General features: G+C 44.9%; 1 protein-coding gene and 1 pseudogene across 3 annotated transcripts in view; one reads left to right on the top strand and one right to left on the bottom strand.

The window, feature by feature from the left end:
* Positions 1-25341, top strand: part of SYT17 (synaptotagmin 17) — a 137389-nt gene extending 112048 nt beyond the window's left edge. For all 3 annotated transcript variants that reach the window (XM_074381988.1, XM_074381987.1, XM_074381989.1), the window contains exons 8-11: positions 7961-8126; positions 14164-14257; positions 17523-17655; positions 19018-25341. In XM_074381988.1, the coding sequence (XP_074238089.1) occupies positions 7961-8126; positions 14164-14257; positions 17523-17655; positions 19018-19097 (473 nt within the window). In that variant the 3' untranslated portion in view covers positions 19098-25341. The remainder of the gene's footprint in view (positions 1-7960; positions 8127-14163; positions 14258-17522; positions 17656-19017) is intronic.
* Positions 9244-10440, bottom strand: LOC101044076 (dnaJ homolog subfamily C member 17-like; annotated as a pseudogene).
* Positions 25342-25890: the final 549 nt, after the last annotated feature.

The following is a 25890-nucleotide window of genomic DNA, read 5'->3' as shown; positions in this document are numbered from 1 at the left end:
AAGTTTTCCTGGCATGACACACATCCGCAAATTATATTAATTACATCTTTATTTTTGCACTTCTTTTTCTTTCTTTCTTTTTTGTTATTTTAGAGACAAGGTGTTGCTCTGTTGCCCAGGCTGGAGTACAGTGGTACGGTCAGAGCCTGCTGCAGCCCGGAGCTCCTGGGCTCCAGTGATGCTCCCTCTTCAGTCTCTTGAGTAGCTGGAACTACAGGCATGTGCTGCTACACATGGTTAATTTAAAAAAATTTTTTTTTTTTTTTTGTGAAGGTGGAGTCTTGCTATATTGCTCAGGCTGGTCTCAAACTCTTGGCCTCAAACGATCCTCCTGCTTTTGCCTCCCAAAGGGCTCGGATTACAAGCGTGAGCCACTACACCTGGCCTGTGCTTATTTTTCTTGATCTCGGTCTTCATAGACTGTAAGACGCGTGAGGTCAGAAGGCACATCTGTGTGGTATGCCACACAGTGTCTTCAGACTACTGCCTGAGACCAAGTAGGTGCTCAAATAGTACTTGTTGAATGAATAAAGGAATGAATAAAGGGACAGACCATCAAGATTGAGCAAAAGAAAATGAGCTTAAATGCAGTAGGAATCTCTAGATTTGGGGCTAGACAGGCTGGCTTCAAATCCCAGCTGGGAGCTGTGAGATCTTGGGCAAGTTAGTCAACCTCTCTGAGCTTTGGCCTCTTCATCTGTGAAGTGGGGGTGATCGTGGCACCCACCTGGTAGGATGTGTGAAGATTGAATGCATTTTTCTGCATTAAGCATTTAACACAATGCCTGGCACACAGACAATGCTGAGTCAGAGTTGGCGCTGGTTGTTGGGTTGCCATGGTTAACTGCCTGTCAAGCTATAAAGCTGCAGAAATCCCCTGACAAGAGACAGATTAGCAAAGGCTGGTTTGGGGTCAGGCTGATGAAAGGCCTTCTATTTCCAATTCCTTAAACCCAAGAGGTAAAGGAGGAGGGGGAAGTACGGTGCAGGTTGGAGTTAATGATCATCCCGTTGCAAGCCAGTGCTCTTTTCCACCTCCCAGGCCCTCCCAATTAAAGGCCTTTGCCTGCCCTGTTGGAAAGGGGAGTAATTGAGCAGTGACCTGTCACAGCCCCATTTTCTGGCATGTTTCACCTCTGGCATCCATAACCACCATGTACTCAGTGGAGAAAACATAAAGGACCAGAATGGGGAGGCGGGGTGTAAATGGCTCAAGGAGCTTGTTTTCAACTCTGGAAGGAGCAGACAGGGTTTGGGGGCAGGGGTTCTTTTTGAAATATCCACAGTCTTTAGGACTAAGGACCCTTCCCCCTCTCACCCCACTAAGCCTCTTTCATTTAATTAATTATTAATTCCTCTTTGCCAGGTCATATTCAGTGAGAGAATGAATAAATGAATGAATGAGTAATTCTACAGACTCCATCTTTCAGCCTGGCACACTGTAGACCAGGGCTTCCCAGATTTTCACATGCACAAGAATCACCTGGGGTTCTTGTTAAAATACAAACTCTAATTTGGAAGGCCTGGGGTGGAGCTCTGGAGTCTGAACATCCAGGGGATGCTGAGGTTGGCTTTCACAGCAATTGTTGTTCTAAACAATCTGTAAAACCAGGATCTGACAACCTCTGATTTCAGGGCTTGGTTAGAAAACTCCAGAAATGCCATCCCAGCATCAGGACTCCTGGTTTCAAAGGCATAGGCAGTGCACACAGCCTTCCCACCGTTTTCCTGAGAGGTTGCACTGAAGAGTGATGTTTGATTCCCTACCTGTATTTGTGCATTCAGGCCTAGTCATTGTGCACCTACTATGTGCCAAGGCACCAGGGGGAGAAGAATGAACACAATAGATGCTGATGAGGATAGGGGAGGAACGTGTGAATGTTGAGATGCAGGGGGCTCTAAGAGCATTTATCAGAGGCTCCTACCTTATCTTGCTTGAAGAAGTCACTGTGCAGCAGGGACTCAAAGGACAAAAAGAATTGGCTGAAGTCAGGCCAAGGGAAGCATCTGCAAAGATCTGGACACATCTTTGAGAAATGGCAAATGTGTGGGCAAACCTGGCGTACAGAGTAAGGAGTGGGTGAGTGACGGAGAATAAGCTAATGGCAAGCAGTTCCCAAGGGAGTTCCAAAGCAGTTCCGAAGGGAACACCTGGAGGGTTTCAGGGAAAGGAGGACACGCTGTTCAAAGGCGGAAGGATGCCTCTGGACCTGGCGGTGAGACACAGCTGGAAGAACAGCTAAGAAACATTGAGAAGGTATTCATGGGAAAAGGTCGAGAAGAATGCGGAAGGGGAAGAAAGAATGAACTGAATTAGAGACGTGTTTAGGAGTTGGAATAGACACAACTCAAAAATTGATTGTAAGGAGGAGAAAAAAAGATGATTTTTGGCCAATTATCCAGCAATGCTAGGAAATTCTGAGCAATTCCAGCCAATTATTGTCAATTTTGTCTAATCTCAGCCAATCCTAGACAGAGTAGTTTATGTCAAATAAAACGTGCAGGTAGAGTAAATGTAACAGATATTCTAAGTTGGATCTGAGAACAGAAAAGGTCAACACTGAGTAACGTCTGGAGTTTAGGTAATCATGTTGTACCCATGTTCATTTCTTGGTCTTTTAAGATGTTAACATCAGAGGAAACTGGGTGAAAAGTGTACAGGAACTCTCTACAGACAATCTTTGGTACTTTTTTAATTTAAATTTTTTTTTTTTTTTTTTTTTTTTTTTTTTTTTTTTTTTTTGAGACAGGCTCTTGCTCTGTCACCCAGGCTGGAGTGCAGTGGTGCAATCCCGGCTCACTGAAGTCTTGACTTCTTGGTTTCAAGCGATCCTCCCATCTCAGCGTCCCAAGTAGCTGGGACTACTGGCACATGCCACCATGCCTGGCTAATTTTTATATTTTTGGTAAGAGACAGGGTCTCACTATGTTGCCCAGGCTGGTCTAAAACTCCTGGGCTCAAGCAATCTTCCATCCTTGGCCTCCCAAAATGTTGAGATTACAGGTGTAAGCCACTGCGCCCAGCCTAATTTTTCATTTTTATGGGCCGTAGTAGGTATATATATTTATGGGGTACATGAAATATTTTGTTACAGGCATATAGTGTGTAATAATCACATCAAGGTAAATGAAGTGTCCATCACCTCAAGCATTTATCATTTCTTTGTGTTACAAACACTCTAATTATATTCTTTTTGTTTTTGTTAAATGTGTAATAAATTATTGTTGACTGTAGTCACCCTGTTGTGCTATCAAACACTAGGTCTTATTCTTTCTACTTAACCATGTTTTTGTACCCATTAACCAGCCCCACTTTTCCCCCTGCCTTCCCCACTAACTATCCCTCCTAGCTTCTGGTAACCATCACTGTACTCTCTGACAACTTTTCTGTAACTCTAAATTTATTCCAAAATAAAAAGTTTATTTAAAAAAGAGGTAGAAAACAAAGAGGGTGGAGACATCCAGATGACACAATACGGTGAATTTGAGACTACACGCTCTTCCCACTGCTGCCGTGCAGAAAGGCCATGGGGACATCTATAACCACCCTGCTAAAGTCAGACTGGACTTCCAAGGAAGTGAGGTGGGTGCCCAGGGGACAGAAACCAAGATAGAGATAGAAAGCAAAGCAAGCCTATTGCTCCAGAGGCCTGGGTAGGGCATCAGCCTCCATAATGCATGGACTGAGGTTTTAACACCCACACGGGGTAGGAGGTGAAGTCAGAGCTATCTAAAGCAGGGAATTGAAACTGGAACCCTTAGAGCAGAAACTCATGAAGAGTTTCATCTTCAGCAGAAGGGGAACCAGGGGGAAAAATATCCTCCTACAGTCACAGAGAGATGACCAAGAAGTTTGCTTCATTCTAAACTCAGGGAAGAAAGCGCTAGACGTCCCTTCTGCAGTCTACGTTAGTGAGGTCCATGTTGTCAAATATAAACAGAATGTTAAAGCAATGCCGTCAGTGCTTTTAAGCCATGGGCTTAGATTAGTAATACATTTTAACTCTAAAATTAGAGAAATAGCAGACACTATACTTCTCATTAGTTGCGGGGGCTGTGTCTTAACTTTTGTTGAAGAAAATATGAACAGGCTAAGAAATGTGAATGCTTACTGTGATGTTTTGTGTTGCTGCACTGTGGGGTTATTTTACATTACTGGAGTCCTGCCTTCCATCTAGGGTGGGGTTTCTCAATCCTGGCACTACTGACATTTTGGGTCGAATCATTCTTTGTTGTGGGGACTTGTTCATTATAGAACGTTTAGCAGCACTCCTGACCTCTACCCATTTGATGCCAGCAGCCCCATCACTTCCAGTGGTGATAACCAAAAATATCTCCAGGCATCGTCCAATGTCTCCTGGCAAGGGGTGGGGGCAAAATCGCCCCTCACTGTTTGAGAGTGACCAACCAATTTCTGTTTGCTGGGAACTGTAGGGGTGCCCAGGATGTGGGACCCTCAGGGTTTTGTTGTTGTTGTTTTGAGTCAGGATCTTGCTCTATAGCCCAGGCTGGATGGAGTGCAGTGGTGTGATCGTGGCTCATTGCAGTTTTGACCTTCCGTGCTCAATCAATCATCCCACCTCACAGTAGTGAGGACTGCAGGCACACTCTACCATTCCCAGCTAATTTTTGTATTTTTATTTTTATTTTTTCATTTTTTGAGACAGAGCCTTTTTCTGTTGCCCAGGTTGGAGTGCAGTCGTGCGATCTTGGCTCACTGCAACCTCTGCCTCCCCAGTTCAAGCAATTCTCCTGCCTCAGCCTCCCAAGTAGCTGGGACTACAGGCACTTGCCACCATGCCAGGCTAATTGTTTTTTTGTTTTTTGTTTTTGTTTTTTGTTTTTTTTTTGTATTTTTAGTAGAGACAGTGTTTCACCATGTTAGCCAGGATGGTCTCCATCTCCTGATCTCATGATCCACCCGCCTCAGCCTTCCAAAGTGCTGGGATTACAGGCATGAGCCACCGCACCCGGCAATTTTTGTATTTTTTATAGAGACGGGATTTCACCATGTTGCCCAGTCTAGGCCTGAACTCCTGGATTCAAGAAATCCACCCACCTCGGCCTCCCAAAGTGCTGGGATTACAGGCATGAGCCACCGCTCCCAGCCAGGACTCTTGATTTTAAAACTGGGATGGCCCTGGGCACATTGGGATGGCTTGGCCACCCTACTCTCATCTCTAATACGATTATTTAGGATGTCAAGTAATTTTAGGATGGGTGGGAGTGAGCAAAGTGGTTTATTACCAGCAAATACTGAGTCATTCCAGTCACTCCTGGGCAAACTTAGCCAAGTTCTCACCGATGAGTGTCCTTGGTTACTGAGTGGAAAGAAGGTAGAAAGGATTTGCTGCTTCTCGTCCATGCTGAGGGAGAAACTGATTAAAAAGTAGCCATACGCAGTGATTCAGTAGAGCCTTTTTGTGTTGTGGGCAGTGCCTGAAAGTCCTCACAAAGAGCTCAGCAACACCCAGCGTTACAAAGGGCCCATCAACCCTCTTGGCCACTGGCACTTTAAGGTATCGAGGTGATATTCTCCTAGACCAATGCTCTCCATCAAGAAAGAAGGAACCTGAGTCTCAGAAATGGGTGGGGACAGGCCAAGGTGCTGTGCCCATTTACCTCCCCAAACAGAGGTCTTTCCTTTTGCCATGCAGAAGAGGATTAAGAGAGCAAATTCTGAACCAACAGGCTCCAGTTTGGAGACTGGCATGCATTGAAAGAGAGTTGGCCAGGATTGACCAGGATGGGTGGGGAGGTATCCCTGACCAGCACAGCTGCTGGGGTCGGGGAGAGGCTGTTCTGGTCAAAGGGGAAAGCCCAGTGGCACTGACCAGCCCTGAGAAGCATGGCCTGGAACCTGCCTGCCTAGCACAGCTATCTCGATGAAAGCAACTGTCCCTTTCTTTCCCCAGAGAAATGCACAGAGGTGCACACACACTTTTGATTTTGCATTTGATTCTGGGGAATTCACTGGATCCCTGCAGCCCATCAATCTGGGTTATAAAGCCCTGAGCTAATCATTAATAACCATACATTACACAATCCATATATTGCAAGTACTTGGTGAATTTATTTGGCCCAGTCAGTTGACCCAGTAACCCTGAAGTAGATGCTATAAAGATCATGAACTATTCTTAGACCTGCTAATATCCCATAATGAAGCATCATGCCAACTTCATGAGCAAAAACTTCGGAGTCGGGAAGCCTGGGTTCAAAACCTTACTATGCCACTTACCTGCAGGATGATCTTGGGCAAGTCACTCAACCTTAGCCTCAGTTTCCCTATATATGTGTTCGGCATATAGGGAAACTATAATAAATGCTCAATGAATATTGTTCATTACTTTATTACTTCATGAGCTCAGCCAACCACTATAGTGGCTTGCAGGTAAAAAGTCCATTAAAGAGTGACCTTCATCCCCCCTTGAGTGGGTGGCTGCAAAAGGCACCCCAGAGATCATCTAGTTTGAAGGTCAAGTTGGGAAAGAATGAACCAGCGTCTCGAAGCGAGTCAGATACAGAGCTGCGGGTAGGACCCAGGCTTCCCAACCCCCATCTAATAGATTTCACCCCCACTCACTGCCTGTCTTTGTGGACAAGCCATCCAACTTAGTATGGGAAAGGTTCTCAGCCTGCCTGTCTCTCCCCGCCAGTCATCCGGAGTCGTGGTTTCCAAAAAAAGTATCTCTTAAGAAGCTTTCAGAGGGGCTGAGACTTGAGAGAACTTTGCTGTCTAAACATGTTATTTAAAAAAAAAAAATTTTTTTTTCTTTTCAGAATTAAGAACAAATCCTGAACTCCAGGGGTTTGATGGGCAAAAGATATAAATAGTCTTGGCTATAGCGTGGCAATAAACACATGGGAAGCTGTGTACTCTTGCCAGTTAGCCCAGCATTGCAAATTGAAACGAGATACCCTTTTTTTTTTGGCTTATAAAATTTGCCAAGATTGTCATGAAAGTGATAACACTCAGCTCTGGCAAGGGCAGAGTGAAATGGGCACTCTCAGACATTATCGTGGGAGGATAAATTGCTTTCAGGAGGCAATTTAGCAAATTGTATTAAAGCCTTAAAACTCTCTCCTCAGAAAATCATCAGAAATGCCAAAAAAAGCTTTATGCACAAAGCTGCTCATCTCAGAATTATTTGTAATGGTTTAAAAAAGAGAGAAGCTATCTAATTATCCAAAAATAAGAGAATGATTAAATAAACTTTAGGAGAGCCACTCAGTAGAGAACTCAAGAGCTATTTAAAACGACGTTTACAAAAACGTATAATGACATGGGAGAAATGCTTATACTCTTTAATTTTTAGAAATCAGAATACCAACTGGTATATAGAGTACCATATAATCACATTAAAAAATCACTGCATACAAATGTGACATGAGAAAAAACTGTATCAAACCATTAACATTTTCCAGGTGTTCTATGATGTGCACGTATTATTTCTATAATTTAGTAAATGTAGATATGTTGTTTTTTGGATCTCAAGCATAGAATTGAATTGATGATAAGGGGACATGTTTTATTTTCATTCTTGAAAGTATGTACAAGGAGGCACAGTGGCTCACAACTGCAATCCCAGCACTTTGGGAGGCTGAAGTGGGAGGATCAGGCTGAACTTCGAGACCAGCCTGGTCAACGTAGTAAGACCTCCTCTCTACAAAAAAAAAAAAAAAAAAATCAAGAAATTAGGCAGGCATGGTGGTACACACCTGTGGTCCCAGCTACTCAGGAGGCTCAGGTGGAAGGATCATTTGGGCTGGGAGTTGGAGGCTGCAATGAGCTATGATTGAACCAGTGCACTTCAGCCTGGGCAACAGAACAAGAACCTATCTCTTAAAAAAAAAAGATTAAAATTAAAAGATTGGAAGGAAAAGAAAAAAGGTACTAAGCTGTGGAAACAATGTCCGCACTGCCAACCTTCCTTCCTGTCTGTTTCCTCTCTGCGCCCAGCCCTGCCAGAGCTGCCCCAGCCTTCCCTGTGCCCCCTGTTCTGGATGGAGTTCAAAGGCCACTGCTATCGATTCTTCCCTCTCAATAAGACCTGGGCTGAGGCTGACTTCTACTGTTCTGAGTTCTCTGTGGGCAGGAAATCCGCCAAGCTGGCCTCCATCCACAGGTAAGTGGGATCCCAGTCACTTGTAGTTCAACTAAGCACCCCTTTGGGAAATGGGATGGAGAATGGTATTTCCAACTGGCATTTCTCTTTGGTGATTGAAACTCTTTGAAAAAAAAAAAATAGAGATGGAGTCTTGCTATGTTGCCCAGGCCCGTCTTGAACTCCTGAGCTCAAGTGACTCCCCCTTCAGCCTCCCAAAGTACTGGGATTATAGGCATCAGCCACAGTGACTGGCCAACTGAAACTACTTTTTATCCAACTCAATTGCTCATTGAAACCATCCTTGGCTATAGAAGGCCAAGTATTCAGCAGAGGTAGCAAATAGTATGCTGGAAGATCCACCTTTATAAGTGCCAGTCTTATGCTGCCCTCTGCTCTGTATCCTGTGATACAGCTGATATACTACACATGTAAAGAGTATAATGTAAAGAATATGAGAAATCATAACACACTTATTTGCTACATGTTTCATGTACATCATCACATTAAAGTTCTGTTAAACCCTATCACATGGGTATCTTCATTTTCCAGATTAGGAACACGAGGCTCTGAAAAGGTAAGTAACTTGCTCAACGTTACACAGCTCTTAAGTGGGAGAACCTAGTTTTGAACCTGTGGAGTCAGATTCATAGCCTACCCTGCAAGGCCTCCTTCCACATTCCTCTCTGTCTGAAGCCCCAGGCACACTGACCATCTCAAAGTTCTCCAATTTGGTCCAGCTCTTTTACTTCTCCATACTCTTAGACACTCTATTCCCCCTCCTGGGAATTTCTTCCCTATCTTCTCCTCCAGGTAAATACCTCCTCAACCTTCAAGACATCTCTGACAACACCTCTTCACTGAATTCCCTTCTGACACCCTAATTACACTCATTATCCAGCTCTCCTGGTACACTCCCTTTATCATAGCAGAGCTACCTGCATCTGACTTCTTCGCTGATTTGTGAATTTTCTCAGGCCAGGTGTGATGTGTTCCATTGGCACCTGAGCCGTCAATCTCAATCTTACCTCTGTTCTTCAAGAGACTACTGTAGAGAGTTGGTTTTTAAAAACAACAACAACAACAACAACCTTTTATTGGTGACATTGAAGAAAAGGTAGCTGGGGGGTGGGTGGGGCTACGTGGGCGGCCCCTCCTGGTCTTCCCGCCCCATCCGTGCGATCAGCTGTTGCCCATGCGCATCATGACGCTCGAGGCTCGTGCGGTCCCTCTCCCGCAGCACTGAGCCCTCTGACAGCCCTGGGTGGCTGCGGCCCATGGTGTCCTGGGGCTGTCCCTCCAACCAGGAAATCTTCAGAGGGTCATCCACCAGGCCAACTTCATTCTGGACAGCCAGCTCCGCAGCCCTGACCGTCGCGAACTCCACCACAGCAGTGCCTGCCTTCTTACCGGAATGGACCAGGTTGAGAACCTCAAGTTACTTTTGCAAAAACCGTAGAAGGACGTCTTTGGAGTAGCCACCTTTTGCCTCACCCTCCTTCTTGCACTTCCATTTTAGCTTTAGTCTGGGGGTTCCTTGGCCTTCAGTATTTTCTGTCTTTCCTCTCAATTTCTGGTCATGCTCCTGGCGTTTCTGCTCCCGGATCAGCCTCTGCTGTTCCTCCGGCTGCCGGGAACCCTCTTCCCTCAGGCGTTGGATCCCTTGCTCTAGTGTCCTGGTGCTCCGGCTCTCCTCCTCCTCCTCCTCACTCGCCTGGGCCTGGGCCTGCCGTTCCCGGGCCTCCAGATCAAGCTTCACGTTCTTCCTTTTCTCATCGTTTCTGGGCCCTCTCTGCTGCCTGCTTCTTGGCTTTCCTGACCTTGTCATAGGCAGCTCTGGCTGCAGCATGGGTCAGCACCTCCGAGGCCTGAGAAAGCTGGTGGAGCAGTTCAGCCGCTCTGGGATTATCTGGATTTTTGTCTGGGTGGCAGGAGAGGGGCCTGAGAAAGCTGGTGGAAAAGTTCAGCCGCTCTGGGATTATCTGGATTTTTGTCTGGGTGGCAGGAGAAGGGCCTGAGAAAGCTGGTGGAAACGTTCAGCCGCTCTGGGATTATCTCGATTTTTGTCTGGGTGGCAGGAGAGGGGCCTGAGAAAGCTGGTGGAAACGTTCAGCCGCTCTGGGATTATCTGGATTTTTGTCTGGGTGGCAGGAGAGGGGCCTGAGAAAGCTGGTGGAAACGTTCAGCTGCTCTGGGATTATCTGGATTTTTGTCTGGGTGGCAGGAGAGGGGCCTTCTGCCTATATGCCTTCTTCACCTCTTTGTCCACCGCCTTCTCCTCAATGCCTAGCAGCGTGTACAGGTCCATTTGTAAGAGCTCCTTGGTCACTGCCATGGTTTCTGCCTGATGCAATCGTGCTATCGAGAGTTGGTTTTTTATGTGTAGAGCCACTGACTTTTGTTAAGAATAGGGAAAGGGGACCGGGCGTGGTGGCTCATGCCTGTAATCCCAGCACTTTGGGAGGCTGAGGCAGGTGGGTCACTTGAGGTGAGGAGTTGAGACAGCCTGGCCAATGTGGTGAAACCCTGTCTCTTCTAAAAACACAAAAATTAACTGAGTGTGGTGGTGCACGCCTGTAACCCCAGCTACTCGGGAGGCTGAGGCAGGAGAATTGCTTGAACCCAGGAGGCAGAGGTTGCAGTGAACCAAGATCGCACCACTGCACTCTAGTCTGGGTGACAGAGTGAGACTCTGTCTCAAAAATAAAAAAGTAAATAAATAAATAAGGGGCTAGGTGCAGTGTCTCATACCTGTAATCCCAACACTTTGGGAGGCTAAGATGGGAGGATTGCTTGAGTCCAGGAGTTTAAGACCTGCCCAGGTAACACAGCAAGACCACGTTGCTACAAAAAAAACACAAAATTAGCCTGATGAAGTGATGCACAACTGTAGTCTTAGCTACTCGGTAGGCTAAGGTGGGAGGATCATTTGAGCATGGAAGGTTGAGGCTGCAGTGAGCCATGTTCAGTTAACTGCACTCCAGTCTGGGTAACAGAGCAAGATCCTATCTCAAAAAAAAAAAAAAAAAAACACTCATCTTTGCCTCCAACAGATGTGTTGAATAACCAGTGTATTTTCAGTGGGGCTGAGAAATATACTGAGACAGTCAGGTTCCAGCCAGGAAAACCGGAACCACGACAGGTATCTAAAACAGAAAATTTAATATAGGCAAGCGATGGAAGCTCAGAACTTAAAAAGGAGTAGTGAGACAAACTGGAGATACATAAGAGCAGAAAGCCAATTCCATGCCTGAGTTGGAGGGAGTCCAGTCCTATGGGATTTGGAGCCATGGAGGAGAGGCAGCCCCTGCCAGAGACTCCCAAGCAGAGGGTGAAAGAAATACTCTGGTTTCTCCCTCCTACCCATCCGCCAATGACTCACAAGTGCCCTCTGTTAACTGAAAGCCAGCTAACATGGAGCCCTAGGAAAGACATTCTTTAGGGATCAAATCTGCTGTGAGAGCACAGCACGGTACAAGGTTGGCACTGGTAAAGGCAGAGGACATTCTCAAAGAATTCCCAGCCTATAGAGGAAAATGAGGTATATGTAATAAAAAGCGAATGCAAAAGTGATTCCAAATCAAGGCTTTTCTCTAGACAGCCTTCATTGTACTTGCAACCCCAATGGCATCAGAAGGACCTCGAAAGTGGAGAACCAAACTAACCAGCCAGCCCCTGGGGGAGCAGGACCTTTGGGCTACAAGTGGTCAAGGGATTGGATAGAAGATATTTGTGGAAGGTTTCCTGGAAATACTGGTCCTGGATCAGGATCTTGAAAGATGGGGAAGCTTAGGGGATGAGGGCAGCAGGTGTTCCAAATGAAGAAAGCTGTGGAGGACAGTATGAGCATTGATTAAGGGCATTAGAATCAGGCAGTTCAAGACTCTAGCCCCAGCTCCATCACTTCCTACCTGCACTATCTTAACCAAACCACATAAACTCTAAGCCAAAGAGTTCTCAACTTGGAAAGAGCAGTAATCACACTGATCTTTTAAAGTGGTGAGGGATTAAAGGTGATCATGCATCTAATGTTCTTATACAGCACTTGGATAACTCCCTGCCCAACAGTAGGAGTTATTATTATCTTTATTAATTACAATAAATTACAATCCTGCCTTGAGGAGGCCAGTTCTTTTTTTAACATTCCGTGTCAGTTCATCTTTCTGAGACTGAGCAAGCCTTGTCTCACTCTTCCTCTTTCCTTTCCTCCAAGAGTATTTGCTAAATAACTCGCTGCATGTGACTGGCTGGAGCACTGTGTTAAGACGAATTCTGAGTGCCAGAACTTTAAGTGCTTCTAATCTGGAATTGATTGCCAATCAATTCCACTTCACTAACACAAAACTTAGGAGAATAAACATGGGTGCTTTGATTTACTACCGATGCCTCCAGAAAAAAGAAATCTTCCAGTGGTGGGTATTTTAGATAAGGTGGCAGCCTTCAGAGAGTAGTCACTTGGAACAAGCTGATGGGAACAGATACACCTTCTTGCAACATAAAGGGTACCCCAACATGGCCCTGTTTTGAAGTGAAGTATTAGGTCTATGGCTGATTATTATCATTCTGTGTTGACTTCATTGACATACTAAAGTGCACCTTTTAGTGGCATGTGAAAGCCAATAGTGGGAATCATTTGTTCAGTGGGATCTGTCATCTGGGTCTGTGAATGATTTCAGTGAAGTGTGCCCACCAGGTGTCCATTTGCTGTCACAACCCTTGCCCATTCTTCTAACCTTTACAAACTGCCTTTGTCAGGCTTGTTGATATGGGCCCTGGATGAGCAGTTGTCTCACTGGTCTTCAGCATCTTCAGTTGCAGCAGCTCCGTATTTTGTGCCCAGACGTGGATACAACCTAAGGATAAAGTGCAGTACTAGAAACTTGGACCTTCTCCACATACCTCCCTCCTTTCCTCATGGAGGAAAATGTTCCCAAGATGTCCCCATAAATGTTGCCTTAAATCTAACTGGCTACGCTTGGTCATATGGCCAATGTCAGCTGCAAAGGGAGCTGGGAAAATGAAATTTGGCTTTTCTGGGTCATAATGAAGGCAATGGGGTTAGAGATTAGGAATGGCCATGGGATAGACAACCAGTAGGATCTGCCCTAGTGCCTGTTTGTTATGAGAATAAAATGAGTTCCTGCACATATAACGCTTAGCGTAGTATCTGGTGTGAAGTCAATGCTCAAGAAACATTTTGATTATAGGATGCAAATAATTTTGTGTTGATTTCTCTACCTTTCTGTTTATCAGTCTATCTGTTCATCTATCCATCCATGTATTCATTCATCCACCCATCCATCCACCTGTCCATCAACCTATTCATTCATTTGTCTATCTATCCACTCATCCATCCATTCGTTCATCAATCTATCCATCCATCTCTACTTCTTTGTTGGTTTTGGCAGTGGACTGTCAGCAGGGTCCTCCACTGATTCCTTTTGTTGGGTGAATTATTTGATAAGCTCTTTGAAATAGAGGATAAGAATCCCCGCACAAGACACCCATGACGTCTAAGGATGGTGGGCTGTTAACTGAGGGGCTCAGTTTTGCTAAGTGGGCAATGCAAGTTCAAGCCTAGAGCTGAGTTTCCCAGGAAAACAGACATTCTGGAGATGGTGTGTGAAAAAAGACTAGGAGAGAGGGGGATATATTATAAACTGCCAGTGTAAGGAGGGCCTTTGATGGAGAAATTACTGGTGGAAGTGTTCATTGACTTATGTGATGTGTGCAGCACAATGTAAACTCCTTTCATTGTCTTTTCATGGTATCTTCAATATAATCCACCTCATTTGCTAGTGTTTTTGAGATGGATTTAAGTTTTTAGGGATGAATAGCAGTGCTGAGTCTTTCTCTGAACTGGCATAGGTCAAATCCAGAGATGCCCATGTGGGACCGGCCACATATGGGTGACCTAATGAAAAACGAAGGCCAAATAGGATCATGTCCTCTATTTACTTTGGTCCAGGAAGGTAAATAAGAATTGCTTTCAATTTTTGACTCCATCCTATGAAAAGAGGCAGTGAGGAATCAGCTACTATGTTTCTTACATTCACAGCTGGGAGGAGAATGTCTTTGTGTATGATCTCGTGAACAGCTGTGTTCCTGGTATCCCAGCTGACGTCTGGACAGGCCTTCATGATCACAGACAGGTGAGAAAGCGATGGCCATTGGACCCTTTGGAAGCTCCAACCAGGATTCTTTTTTATTTAATAAACCTTTCACATCTGTGCCAGGTCACGGCTGTGCACACAGCAAACAGAGAAATCAGACACCAAATGCCACAGTTACAGCATGACCAATTTGTGAAAGACATTTAATGATGTCCTACTAGATGATGCAAACAGATAGCATGGTCAGAGAAAACCTGTTTGGCTTGGGTTCTCTTAAAAAAAAAGTCACTAGGCTGGGTGTAGTGGCTCACACCTATAATCTCAGCACTTTGGGAGGCTGAGGCAGGTGGATCACGAGGTCAGGAGTTTGAGACCAGCCTGGCCAGCATGGTGAAATTCTGTCTCTACTAAAAATACAAAAATTAGCCAGGCATGGTGGCACGTGCCTGTAATCCCAGCTACTCAGGAGACTGAGCTGGAGAATTGCCTAAACCTGGGAGACAAAGAGGTTTCAGTGAGCTGACATCATGCACTCCAGCCTGAGTGACAGAGCAAGACTCCATGTCAAAAAAAGAAACACTAAAACATGATTAGATGTGCAAGAGATGTTGGAAGGGAAATATTTGTATGTGAAAAAGAGGAAGGAGGCATAAGTAGGCAGGGAAGGACTTCAAACAACACCTTGGGTCTAAGATATGTGAAAGGAGATTGGAGAGGAAGGACTGGGTAGGGAGAGCCTCATCACAGCACAGTGCTGAGAAAGCCTTGGCTAGCCCAATGGGGCGTCCCCAAGCAAAAATGCCCAAGACTGGAATCCTGCCCTGGGCAGGAATGCACCAGCACTATTACCTCTGACATGCTGAATCACTGGCTGAAAACAGCCTGGAGGAAGCATGGTCTCATTGTGAATGCAATGGTAGCTCCAAAGAGGCAGAGGCATGTCCCTTAGCACAAACAAGGCAGTGAATCCAAGGTGGCAGGAGAGCTGGAGCTGTCCATCAACTCTGCTTTCTGCTGGTCCTCCTGAAGGTGATCTGTGCAATGTACTTCTGTGACTGCCACAGCCTTCCTGGGTAAGAGCTACTTAAGTTAGTATCTAATGGATAAATAGACATTAGCCAGAGACAATCTATTCCAGGTAGAGGAAACAGCATGGGTCAATGTCCTGAGAAAGGGGAGGTCATGGCACATTCAAGGAAGTTAATTAAGGAAGACCACTGTGTCTAGGGCACAGAGTGAGATAGGAGTGGGTGTATAATAAAGCTGAAGATAGTACCTTGGACCAGATCTCTGCAATGTCACAACAAACTCCACCTGGGGATTTTTGTCCTCAAACTTTGCCTTGGCAAGCTGCATGCTGAGTCTCTATTTTGCATGTATGCTTCTTGCCCTGTTCAGAGTACTACAGGGAATAAGGTTCTGGTGCCAGCTCCTGTTCTGCCACTTACTGGCTGGTAGGTGATTTTATGCAAATTTTAAAAACCTCTCTGAGCCTCAGTTTTCGTGTCTGTACAATGAGGATGAAAATAATAGTGCCTTGTGAAAAGAAAAGTAAGTGAGCTAATAGATGTAAAGAGCTTAGTGTGGTGCTTAGCATACTATAAGAACTCTTTAAGGATGATAAGAATTGCTGTTAAAGTAGCAGAAGTAACAGTGTGGTCACACCCAACATTTATTTATTTATTTCTATTGAGACAGAGACTTGCTCTGTTGCTCAGGCTGGAGTACAGTGGTGCAATCACAGCTCACCACAACCTTGAACTCCTGGGCTCAGGCTATGCTCCCAGCCTCGGCTCCATAGCAGCTAGTACTACAGGCTGGGACCACCACACATGGATTGTTTTTTTAAAAATTACTGGTACAGACAGGGTCCCGCTATATTACCCAGGCTTTTCTCCCACTCCTGGTTCCAGGTGATCCTCCAACCTCAGCCTTACAAAGCGCTGGGATTATACGCATGAGCCACCATGCCTGGTGATCTTTTAAATCAATAGACTTACTCTGGCAAGAACACATACAGAAGTTACAATTTTGAAAACACTAAAATGTCCATTTATAATAGCAACTCTAGAATCGGATTATTACTACACTAAATCAGAGTTAAAGAAACTTGTATTAAAAGACAATAATAATAATAATAATAATAATAATAATAAATACAGGAAAATGCCTTTTTTCTTCTTTTCAGAGCTAGGCACCGTGGGTCGGGCATCGTATTAAGTCCTTCACATGCTTCAGTTTTTTTCAGCCCTCACAACAGTTCCCTAGGGGACATATTAACTCCACCATACAGATGTGGAAACTGGGGCTCAGAGAGGTTAAGTAACTTGTTCAGGTTGCAGAGCTAGGCGGTGGGCAGACATGGGGTCTCAAGCTCTCATCTCTCTCTCAGAAGTAGCATGCTATTCCCATTATGTGACGTGAGCTCTGTAATCATCAGTGCTTTGGGGGAATCTTTTTTAAAAACTTAAATAAATAGAGAAATGGCTCTTGTTCCTAGACAAGTTACAAAATGTAGTTCTTTCCACAGTTAATTTACACATTTACTGCAACACCAATCAAATTCCCAAGAGGACTTTTCTTGCAATTGGACAGAGTAGTTCTGCCTTAGGCAAGAAAAACAGACTATGTAGACAAAAAGAAAAGAGATGGAGCGTGACTTCCATCCACTGGCAAAATGTAGTAGTTAGGGGTCTTGGGTAGTTGACTCAGGAAGACCTGGGTTTGATTCCCAGCACTCATGCTTTATTTGCTGTCTGAATGTGGGTAGACCAATCTGAGTCTCAGTTTTCTTATCTGTAAAATGGGACTGATGATGCCTGCTTTTCAGAATGGTGAGGATAAAGTGAGTAAAGTGCCTGTCCTGGCACATAATAAGCCCTCAACAAATAGCAGCTAGTAAGAGTAGTAATAATAGCAGTAGTATCAGATTGGTAGCAGTAGTATCAGAAAGCAGTAGCCTCAATGAGGACTTCTGTGCAGAGGTGTTAGAAATTGAGGTGATACCTGAGGTCAGGAGTTCAAGACCAGCCTGACCAACATGGTGAATCCCCATCTCTACTAAAAATACAAAAAATTAGCCCGGCATGGTGGCGGGCACCTGTAATCCCATCTACTCAGGAGGCTGAGGCAGGAGAATCACTTGAACCCAGGAGGTGGAGGTTATAGTGAGCCGAGATCATGCCATTGCACTCCAGCCTGGGCAACAAGAGCAAAACTCTATCTCAAAAAAAAAGAAGTCTCAAATGCCTGATCTTCTTTTCCTTGGCTTGCTTCCTTATCTCCCTGGGTGGAACCCTCCCAGGAAGGGCAGTTTGAATGGACTGACGGCTCATCCTACGACTACAGCTATTGGGATGGCAGCCAGCCAGATGATGGCATCCACGCGGACCCAGAAGAAGAGGACTGCGTGCAGATGTGGTACAGGCCTAGCAGTGGTGAGTACCCCTGAGACCAAGGCTCTCTGAAGGACACCCGGGAGGCATCACAGATGGGGAGGGCGGAGAAGTGCCTTGGCTGAAGAGGAGCACTGAACAGCCTGAGACTGGCAAATTGTTCAGCACCTTGGAGAGCGGTTGACGTCGCTAGGGTGTTGGGAACATGGCCATTCTCCACAGTGGACTTGCTTTAAACAACAGTAATTGGGTTTCTTTTTTAGCACGTAGATTCCAGCTTAGATAAAAAGATATTATAAGTAGAAGCATGAAGGGGAAAAAGACATGTATATAGAGAGTAGTCAAGGGTTGGTGTTTCCGTGTCAGCTCACCCACACACCAAAGTGCAAGCCCCTTCCCAAGGCTCATGCTCCTGAATATGTGAAGCAAGCCACACCTGGGGTGGCATGAGGGTGTAGGTAGTGACAAGAGTATAGACCTGGATTCAAATTCTGGCCCTGTTGCTTTCTAACTCTGTGTCCTTGCAGAGAATTACTTATCCTCTCTGAGTCTGTGTTTCTTCTTCTATAAAATGGACTTAATAATTTGTCCTGCCTACAGGACTGCTGTGAGGATTAAAGGAGGTGACGTTGATATAGCACGTGGCAAAAGCATAGACTTGGGAGTTGACTGCCCTTGTGTGAACCCCTGCTTCACCCTTAATGTACAGCCCAAAGATAATTCCTTAACCTCTGGTGCCTCAGATCCTTTGTCTTCAAAATGTGGCTAATGATACTTACCTCACAGATTAATGTGAATTAAAAAAGAAGACCATGTTCATAGAATAGCTGCCATGCTCAGTATTCGGTATTAGCAATCACCAGCATCATCATGAACATCATCACTTTCACACCAATCTTAAGAAATTGAAACAATATTCCCATTTTGCAGATGAGGAAAATGAGGCTCAGAGAAGTTTAGCAACTTGTTCCAGGTCATACAGCAAGCTAAGTAGTGGAGCTGGGTTTGAAACCTAGATCTGCAGAACTCCAGACCCAGACACTTAATTGCCGTTTCCTCTTTGCTCTCTTTTCTTTTCCTCATTAGGGTAGGGAGGTAGAGGACAGCTTATTATCCTCTATGTGGGAGGATATTATCCCCTACCAGGAACCCTCCTCGAGCCTGGTAGCCAGTATTGGGCCAAGCCTCTGGTTGAAGTTCGTCCTCCCATCCAAGGCAACAAGCCAGGATCAGCTTTATGCAAGAGTAAGGCTGGACAGCAGGCTTGTCACATATCAGCAAGAAAGAGCTGCCAGTGCAGACACGAGGCCTACTGGAGAGGGCTTTGCTTCAAGGGAGTGGTGGGGTTACTTTTATCTTGGTGGATGGATTTTCACCCAGATTCTCTGCTTCTTTTCATCACAGCTCTGAGGTCATGGAATGATAACACCTGCAGCCGAAAGTTCCCCTTTGTCTGTAAAATCCCGTCTCTGGCCATTCATTGATCCTGTCTTGTCCTACTGGTGTGAGCTCAACTCCAGTATCACCTTGTAGCTGTACCCAGTGTAGAATTGAAACTAAATACATGTAAAACATACATAGGAGATAAATCTCTTGGATAGAGATTTTAAACAAGCAGATCTTAATTATACAGGGTGGTGACTTGGCCAAGTGACAGGAAATTATACAGGGTAGTGACTTGGCCAGTTCAAATTGGCTTAATTAATTTTTTTAAAAAGGTGTTGTTGTTGTTGTTGTTGTTGTTGTTTTAATTGGCCCGAGTAACAGAAATCCAGGGGTTGTTCTGATTCAGAGTTGCATCTCACTGGGCTGGCTCAAGTCACATGCCCATCCCTGAAACAATCACTCTGGCATAAGCTAAGTGGCTAGCCCCTGCTTAACTGCACATCTCTGGGACAGAATGGGGTGGGAGTCACATCATTGGAGGGTCTGGGAGTGGAGGAAAATGGGAGGATGTTAGTCAAAGGATACAAACTTTCAGGAATAAGATTAATAACTTCAGGAGACTTAATGTACAGTATGAACTATAGTTAATAATAATGTATTGTGTTCCTGAAATTTACTAAGACAGTATTTTTTTTTTTTTTGAGACATCATCTCACTCTCTTGTCTAGGCTGAAATGCAGTGATTCAATCAGAGCTCACTGCAGCCTCGACCTCCTGGGCTCATGTGATCCTCTCACCTCCAGTCCTCAGAGTAGCTGGGACTATAGGGCACTACAGGCATGTGCCACCACCTCTGGCTAACATTTTTTTTTTGATGGAGTTCCACTCTTGTCGCTCAGGCTGGAGTGAAGTGGCACGATCTTGCCTCATTGCAACCTCCACCTCCCAGTTTCAAGTGATTCTCCTGCCTCAGCCTCCCAAGTAGCTGGGATTACAGATACTTGCCACCACACCCAGCTAATTTTCATATTTTTAGGAGAGACAGGGTGTCAGCTTGTTGGCCAGGCTGGTCTAGAACTCCTGACCTCAGGGGATGTACCCACCTTGGCCTCCCAAAGTGCTGGGATTACAGACGTGAGCCACCTTGCCTGGCCATGTATCTTTTTTTTTTTTTTTTTTAAATAGAGATGAAGTTTCATCATGTTGTCCAAGCTGGTTTTGAACTCCTGGGCTCAAAGGGTCCACCCACCTCAGCCCACAGTGCTGGGATTACAGTGTGAGCCACTGCACCCAGCCAAGAATATATCTTAAGTGTTCCCACCACCACATGGACTCTAAGATGAGGCTGGTTCTTCAAAGGAAAACAAAAATATTACCAAACTCATAAGTTGCTGGTGGGAATGTAAAATAGTGAAGCTGCTGTGGAAAAGTTTGGCAGTTCCTCAAAAAGTTAAACATAGGGTTAGATCTGACCCAGCAATTCCACTCCTAGATCTAGACCCAAGAGAATTGGAAACAGATATTCAAATATAAGTGGTCAGTTGGGCATGGTGGTTCATGCCTGTAATCCCAGCACTTCGGGAAGCCAAGGAGGAAGGATCAGTTGAGCCCAGGAGTTGAAGATCAGCCTGGGCAGCATAGTAAGACTCCATCTCCATAAGAAAATGTTTTAAATTAACCAAGCATGGTGACATACATCTGTAGTCCCAGCTGTTTGGCAGGCTGAGATGGGAGGATCACTTGAGCCCAGGATATCAAGGCTGCAATGACCCATGATTGTGCTACTGCATTCCAGCCTGGGTGACAGAGAAAGACCTTGTCTCAAAAAACAAAACCAAAGATCACAGCAACATTATTGATTTTTAAAAAATGAAGACAACCCAAGTGTTCACCAACAGATGAATGACTAAATAAATGTGGTCTATTCATAGGGTGGAATATTATTCAAGCATGAAAAGGAGTGAAGTAAAGATAGATACTGCAGCCTGAATGAACCTGAAAAACTTTATGCTACCAATCACAAAAGACCACATGTTGTATGATTCCATATATAGGAAGTATCCAGAATAGGCAAATCTATAGAGACAGAAAGTGGATTAGTGGTTGCTAGAGGATATGTGGAAGGGGAATAGAAAGTGAGGGCTAATAGGTATGGGATTTCTTTGTGGGGTGACAAAAATGCTCTGCATTTAGACAGTGGTAATGGTTGTACAATATTATAAATGAACAGGAAGTCACTCAATTGTACATTTTTCAATAGTAGTTAATAAATTTTACATTATATGAATTTTTTATTTTTATTTTTTGGAGACAGGGTCTCACTGTGTTGCCCGGTCTAGGGTGCAGTGATGCAATCACTTCTCACTGCAGCCTTGAGCTCTCAAGCTGAAGTGATCCTCCTGCCTTACCTCCCGAGTAGCTGGGGCTACAAAAGTGTACCACTTCTCCCAGCTATGTTTTTGCCTTTTTATTTTTTTGTAGACACAGGGTTTCTGCATGTTGCCCAAGCTGGTGTCGAACTCCTGAGCGCAAGTAATCTGCCCGCCTCAGCCTCCCGAAGTGCCAGGACTACAGGCATGAGCCACTATGCCTGGCCCATTATACGAATTTTATCTCAATTTTTTAAATGTTACCAGAAGAAAGAATGCATGCCAGGCAGGAAGAACAACAGATATTTATTAGTAGAGAGAACATTGAACAGAGAGGCAGGAGACCTCAGTTCCATTTCCAATTCTCTGGGCCTTGTTTCTGCTTTGGTATGGATTGAGTTTGGGGGGAGGGGACCTAAAAATCAGGCCCTTCAGCACCAACAAGGAAACACAGAGAGATTAAAATATGCCAAAAAAAAATTGGCATTTGGTAAATTGTGCGGTTTCTCAGATTTTTGCAGGAATATTCTTCTGAAAAGGATGTTAAAATGGGACTTTGCTATGGCTTCAGAAGTGGTCCTTGGGACTCCAATTGAAAACAACAGGTTCTAATTACCTCTGGTTCTGAAGAGAGCAATGAACACATGGGACCATTCAGCTACCCTTAGAGCTTACATAATGGTTTGCAGACCTGGCCTTACTCCAGTCAACCACATGAGTAGGGGAAGACAAAGACTGAGATCCTTGGCCTTGTAGGGAACATAGCATCCACAGTGAAAGGGGTTTTTGTCTTTTCTTTCTATGGAAGTAGGAGGGGATGCTTTCTCTCCATCTCCAATATCAAATGAGCAGAACTTTAAGAAACTGCTTGTAGAGATGGGAGTGCCCTTAAGAAAGGTACACTGGCTTTTCACTCCGCAGCAGAATACTGGCTATGTTCTTAAAAATTCTGCCCTTCCCAGTACTACACTGGAGAGGAACTGAATCAGAGACTTCTCAAGAACGCTTCATGCACTCAGGCACGGTGGCTCACGCCTGTAATCCCAACACTTTGGGAGGCCAGCGTAGGAGGATCACTCAAGCCCAGGAGTACAAGATCAGTCTAAGCAACATAGTGAGACCCCACCTCTATAATAATAATAATAATAATAGTAATAGCCAGGTGTGGTGGCATACACCGGTAGTCCCAGCTACTCGGGGGCTGAGGCTGGGAGGATTCCTCTAGCCCCGGAGGTCCAGGCTGTAGTGAGCTGCGATCATGCCGCTGCATTAGCCTGGGTGACAGAGTGAGATCCTGTCTCATTGAAAAAACAAGCAAACAAGCAAAAAACCAAAAGAATGCTTTATGCATCCTGAGAATTTAGGAGTGTAAGGAGGAAAACTTTTCCTCTATCCTTTTATTATCCTTTCTGGAGGCCTGTGAATCAAACTATCAAAAGACAAATTAACAGAAGAAAAGGCATAGAAGTTTTGTAGATGTTTTTACATGCAGAGGGACTTCATAGAAAATAATTGATAACCCAAAGAGGTGGGTAGACTTGGGGGCTTATCTACCATTTTAACAAAGGGGGATAAATTGTGGAGAAGTGATTAGAAAAAGGAAAAGGGGGTTGGCTTTCTAGTGGTGGAAAATTGTGGGAAGGTGACTAGGAAATGGATGGTAGATAAAGATTGTTTAGTAAGGTTTGTTACGTAGACTCAAGTGATCTCCAGGGTCATTCACTTCTTCCTAGTACAGGAGAGGGGATCTTGCTTACAAATGGAAATTTATGTTACATTTACAAAGAGAAAGTTATGCTCTGTGTGTAGGCAGATGTGGGGTCCTAATTAGGGAAAACTAGTCAGGCTGGTAGGACCAAGGGAAAGCAAAAAGAGAGAGCAGATTAGCTATAAGTCTGCCTTTCTTCATGGTCCAGGACTCAAGAGCCCTCCTGCACAAAAAGCTCACAATCCTTCTGTACCCAGCACCCACCAGATCCCTGCAAGTTAGCTCACTGCAACCTTGGCGTTATCAGTGCTGCATGCAGCACTCTTCAGCATAAGTACCATTCCATAACATCCCAGCAACCCTTTGTTTCCTTGCTGACAGCCGCTTCTCTGCTGTGCTGCCCGTTGCAACCTTGCAACATACTTTCATAGTTTTCTCTAATAAATCTGCCTTTTTTTTTTTAACCTACAACTGTCTTGGTAAATTCTTCTTACCCCTGCACCACTGGTCCCAGATAGTTGTCAATCACCATTGACAACTGGTGGACAGGCAGATGCTCGTTGTGACAGCAATAGGGGAGGACAGAGAGCTCTTCTTTTGTCTGCTATTTTTCTGTTTCTTTTTGTTTTTTGTAGAGATAAAGTCTCACTATGCCACTCAGGTTGTTCTCAAACTTCCAGCCTCAAGCGATTCTCTTGCCTCGGCCTCCCAAAGTGCTGGGATTGCAGGTGTGAGTCACTGCGCCTGGAGGCTGAGGTGGGAGGATTGCCTGGCATTTCTTAATTGTCTTTAACTCAAAACAATCCTGATGCCAAAGTGGCATATTTTGGGATATCATATTCTGATCCCTTTTAGGGGCATCCATGAACAGACTATCATGCCTACTGAGACCCCAAGTTAGGAAGCTTCTTGTAATTTCCCAAAGCAGAGAGGGTGAAAAGGCAGTGGCAAGTGAGCCTGGAAAGAAAAAGATGGACACATGGGCCTGGGTGGTTCAGGAAAGGACTTTAGTGGCTCCCCCTGGCTCCACGAGAAGAAGCACAGAGCTTAGAGTTGCTGCTGTGTGCCTAAGCTGCCCCATCTGTAAAATGAGGACAGTAAGTATGTACCTTACCGAGGTCAGAATTCAATGAAATAATATATGTGGAGGCTTTGAACAATGCCTGCACGTACAGCTATGTAAGTTAGGTATTATTCTTACTGTATTGGTTGGCAAATGATACAAAAGTGCCGTGGAACAAGCCATCCCAAAACTCAGTGGCTTAAAACAACCAATGTTTATAGTAACACATGCGTCTGTGGCTCAGCTGGGATTTGGCTGACCTATGCTGGGCTCTGCTGGGCAGCTCCGAGTCTCATTGCAAATCTTGAGGATAGCCAGAGTGCCTCTTCTTCACCACGTATCAGGGGTGCCAGCCAGGGTCTTGGCCTGGCGTTACAAAGCATCTCAGTTGGAAGGCTAACTGCCTTTGACGTTCAGCACTCTGAGTTCTGAGCTTGTGTCGTGCCAGACCCCTATTTAATCCAACAGGAATGGCACCATGTTCAAAAGGCCAAAGAACAGAGCCAGAGCCAGTGAAGGAGGCAGAGCGTTTACTGGGACTTACATACAAGGTGGTCTAGAAGCATCAAGCTGAATAGGAAAAACCATCGCCATCCTTGAAGGGGGATCTGGGTGGCACATCTCCATGTTACCATGTCCGGAATCAAAAAGACATGGTTTCAGATCCCACCACTGACCCTTACTGTGTGAGCTCATGGAAGTGGCTTAACCTCTCTGAGTTTTGGTTTCCTCTGCAAAATGGAGGTATAGTCCCTTCCTGCCCTGACTGTGATTTATCTGGCAGCTTTGAGACATGGGGAGCTCTGCATAGGTGACTTTTCCAGAAAACTAAAATTTATTCCTTGAGCATCGCAAGTATCTCTATTTTTCCATTTTGGATAGAAGTCTTTCTAAACCATGTTACACACCTCCCTGCCTCCTTAAACAGAAGATCCTCAAGAAGATTCAGGTTTTCTTGATTCAGGGTAATATATGCTGCATCTATGTCAGGCATTTTTGTCTTCTGTCATATCTGGGTGCTGTGTGTGTCTCTGATCTAGGACATCTCCACACTTACTCCTTCCCAGGGCATCACACTTGCATCATGTGTTTCTGACAGCCCACAGGACTCACAGCGTTTCCCTGGTGGGGGCAGGGAAGCCAGGCAACCAAGCCTGAGAACAACCCCAGACAGAGAGAGAGAGAGAGAGAGAGAGAGAGAGAGAGAGAGAGAGGGAGGGAGGAGAAGAGGAGGAGAAGGAGGAGGAGGAGGAGGAGGAGGAAGAAGAAGGGAGAGGAAGGACAAGAGAAGGAGTAGAAGGGAAAGGTAGGAGGAGGTGTGGGGGGAAGAGGAGGGGAGGAAGATAGAGGAGAGGGGAAAGGAGGAGGGGGAGGAGGAAGGGGAGAAGAGAGAAAATAGATGATAGGTGATGGATTAATAATAAATGATAGATAAATGATGGATGAACAAATGAAGATGACAGATATTGTTAGAGATAGATGATAGGTAGATAATTGTATGATATGGTAGTCTTGCATCTGTCTGTCTATCATATCTATATGATAGTCTGTGGATAGTCATATATAGATAGATAATAGATAGTCTCTTCTTTAGGGAAGATAGAGAGACAGACAGACAGATGAATAGGCAGATGCTCATGACTATAGATACATGTCACCTCTACAATCATTGTAAATAAAGCATAAGACCACATTGTGTGGATGCAACAAAGTATTTATTCTTGTATTGTTAGCTGTTTAGGTTGCATCTA

This window comes from Saimiri boliviensis, chromosome 12 (genome assembly GCF_048565385.1).
Source record: "Saimiri boliviensis isolate mSaiBol1 chromosome 12, mSaiBol1.pri, whole genome shotgun sequence".
Classification (NCBI taxonomy): domain Eukaryota; kingdom Metazoa; phylum Chordata; class Mammalia; order Primates; family Cebidae; genus Saimiri; species Saimiri boliviensis.
This window is presented reverse-complemented; position numbering and strand designations above follow the sequence as displayed.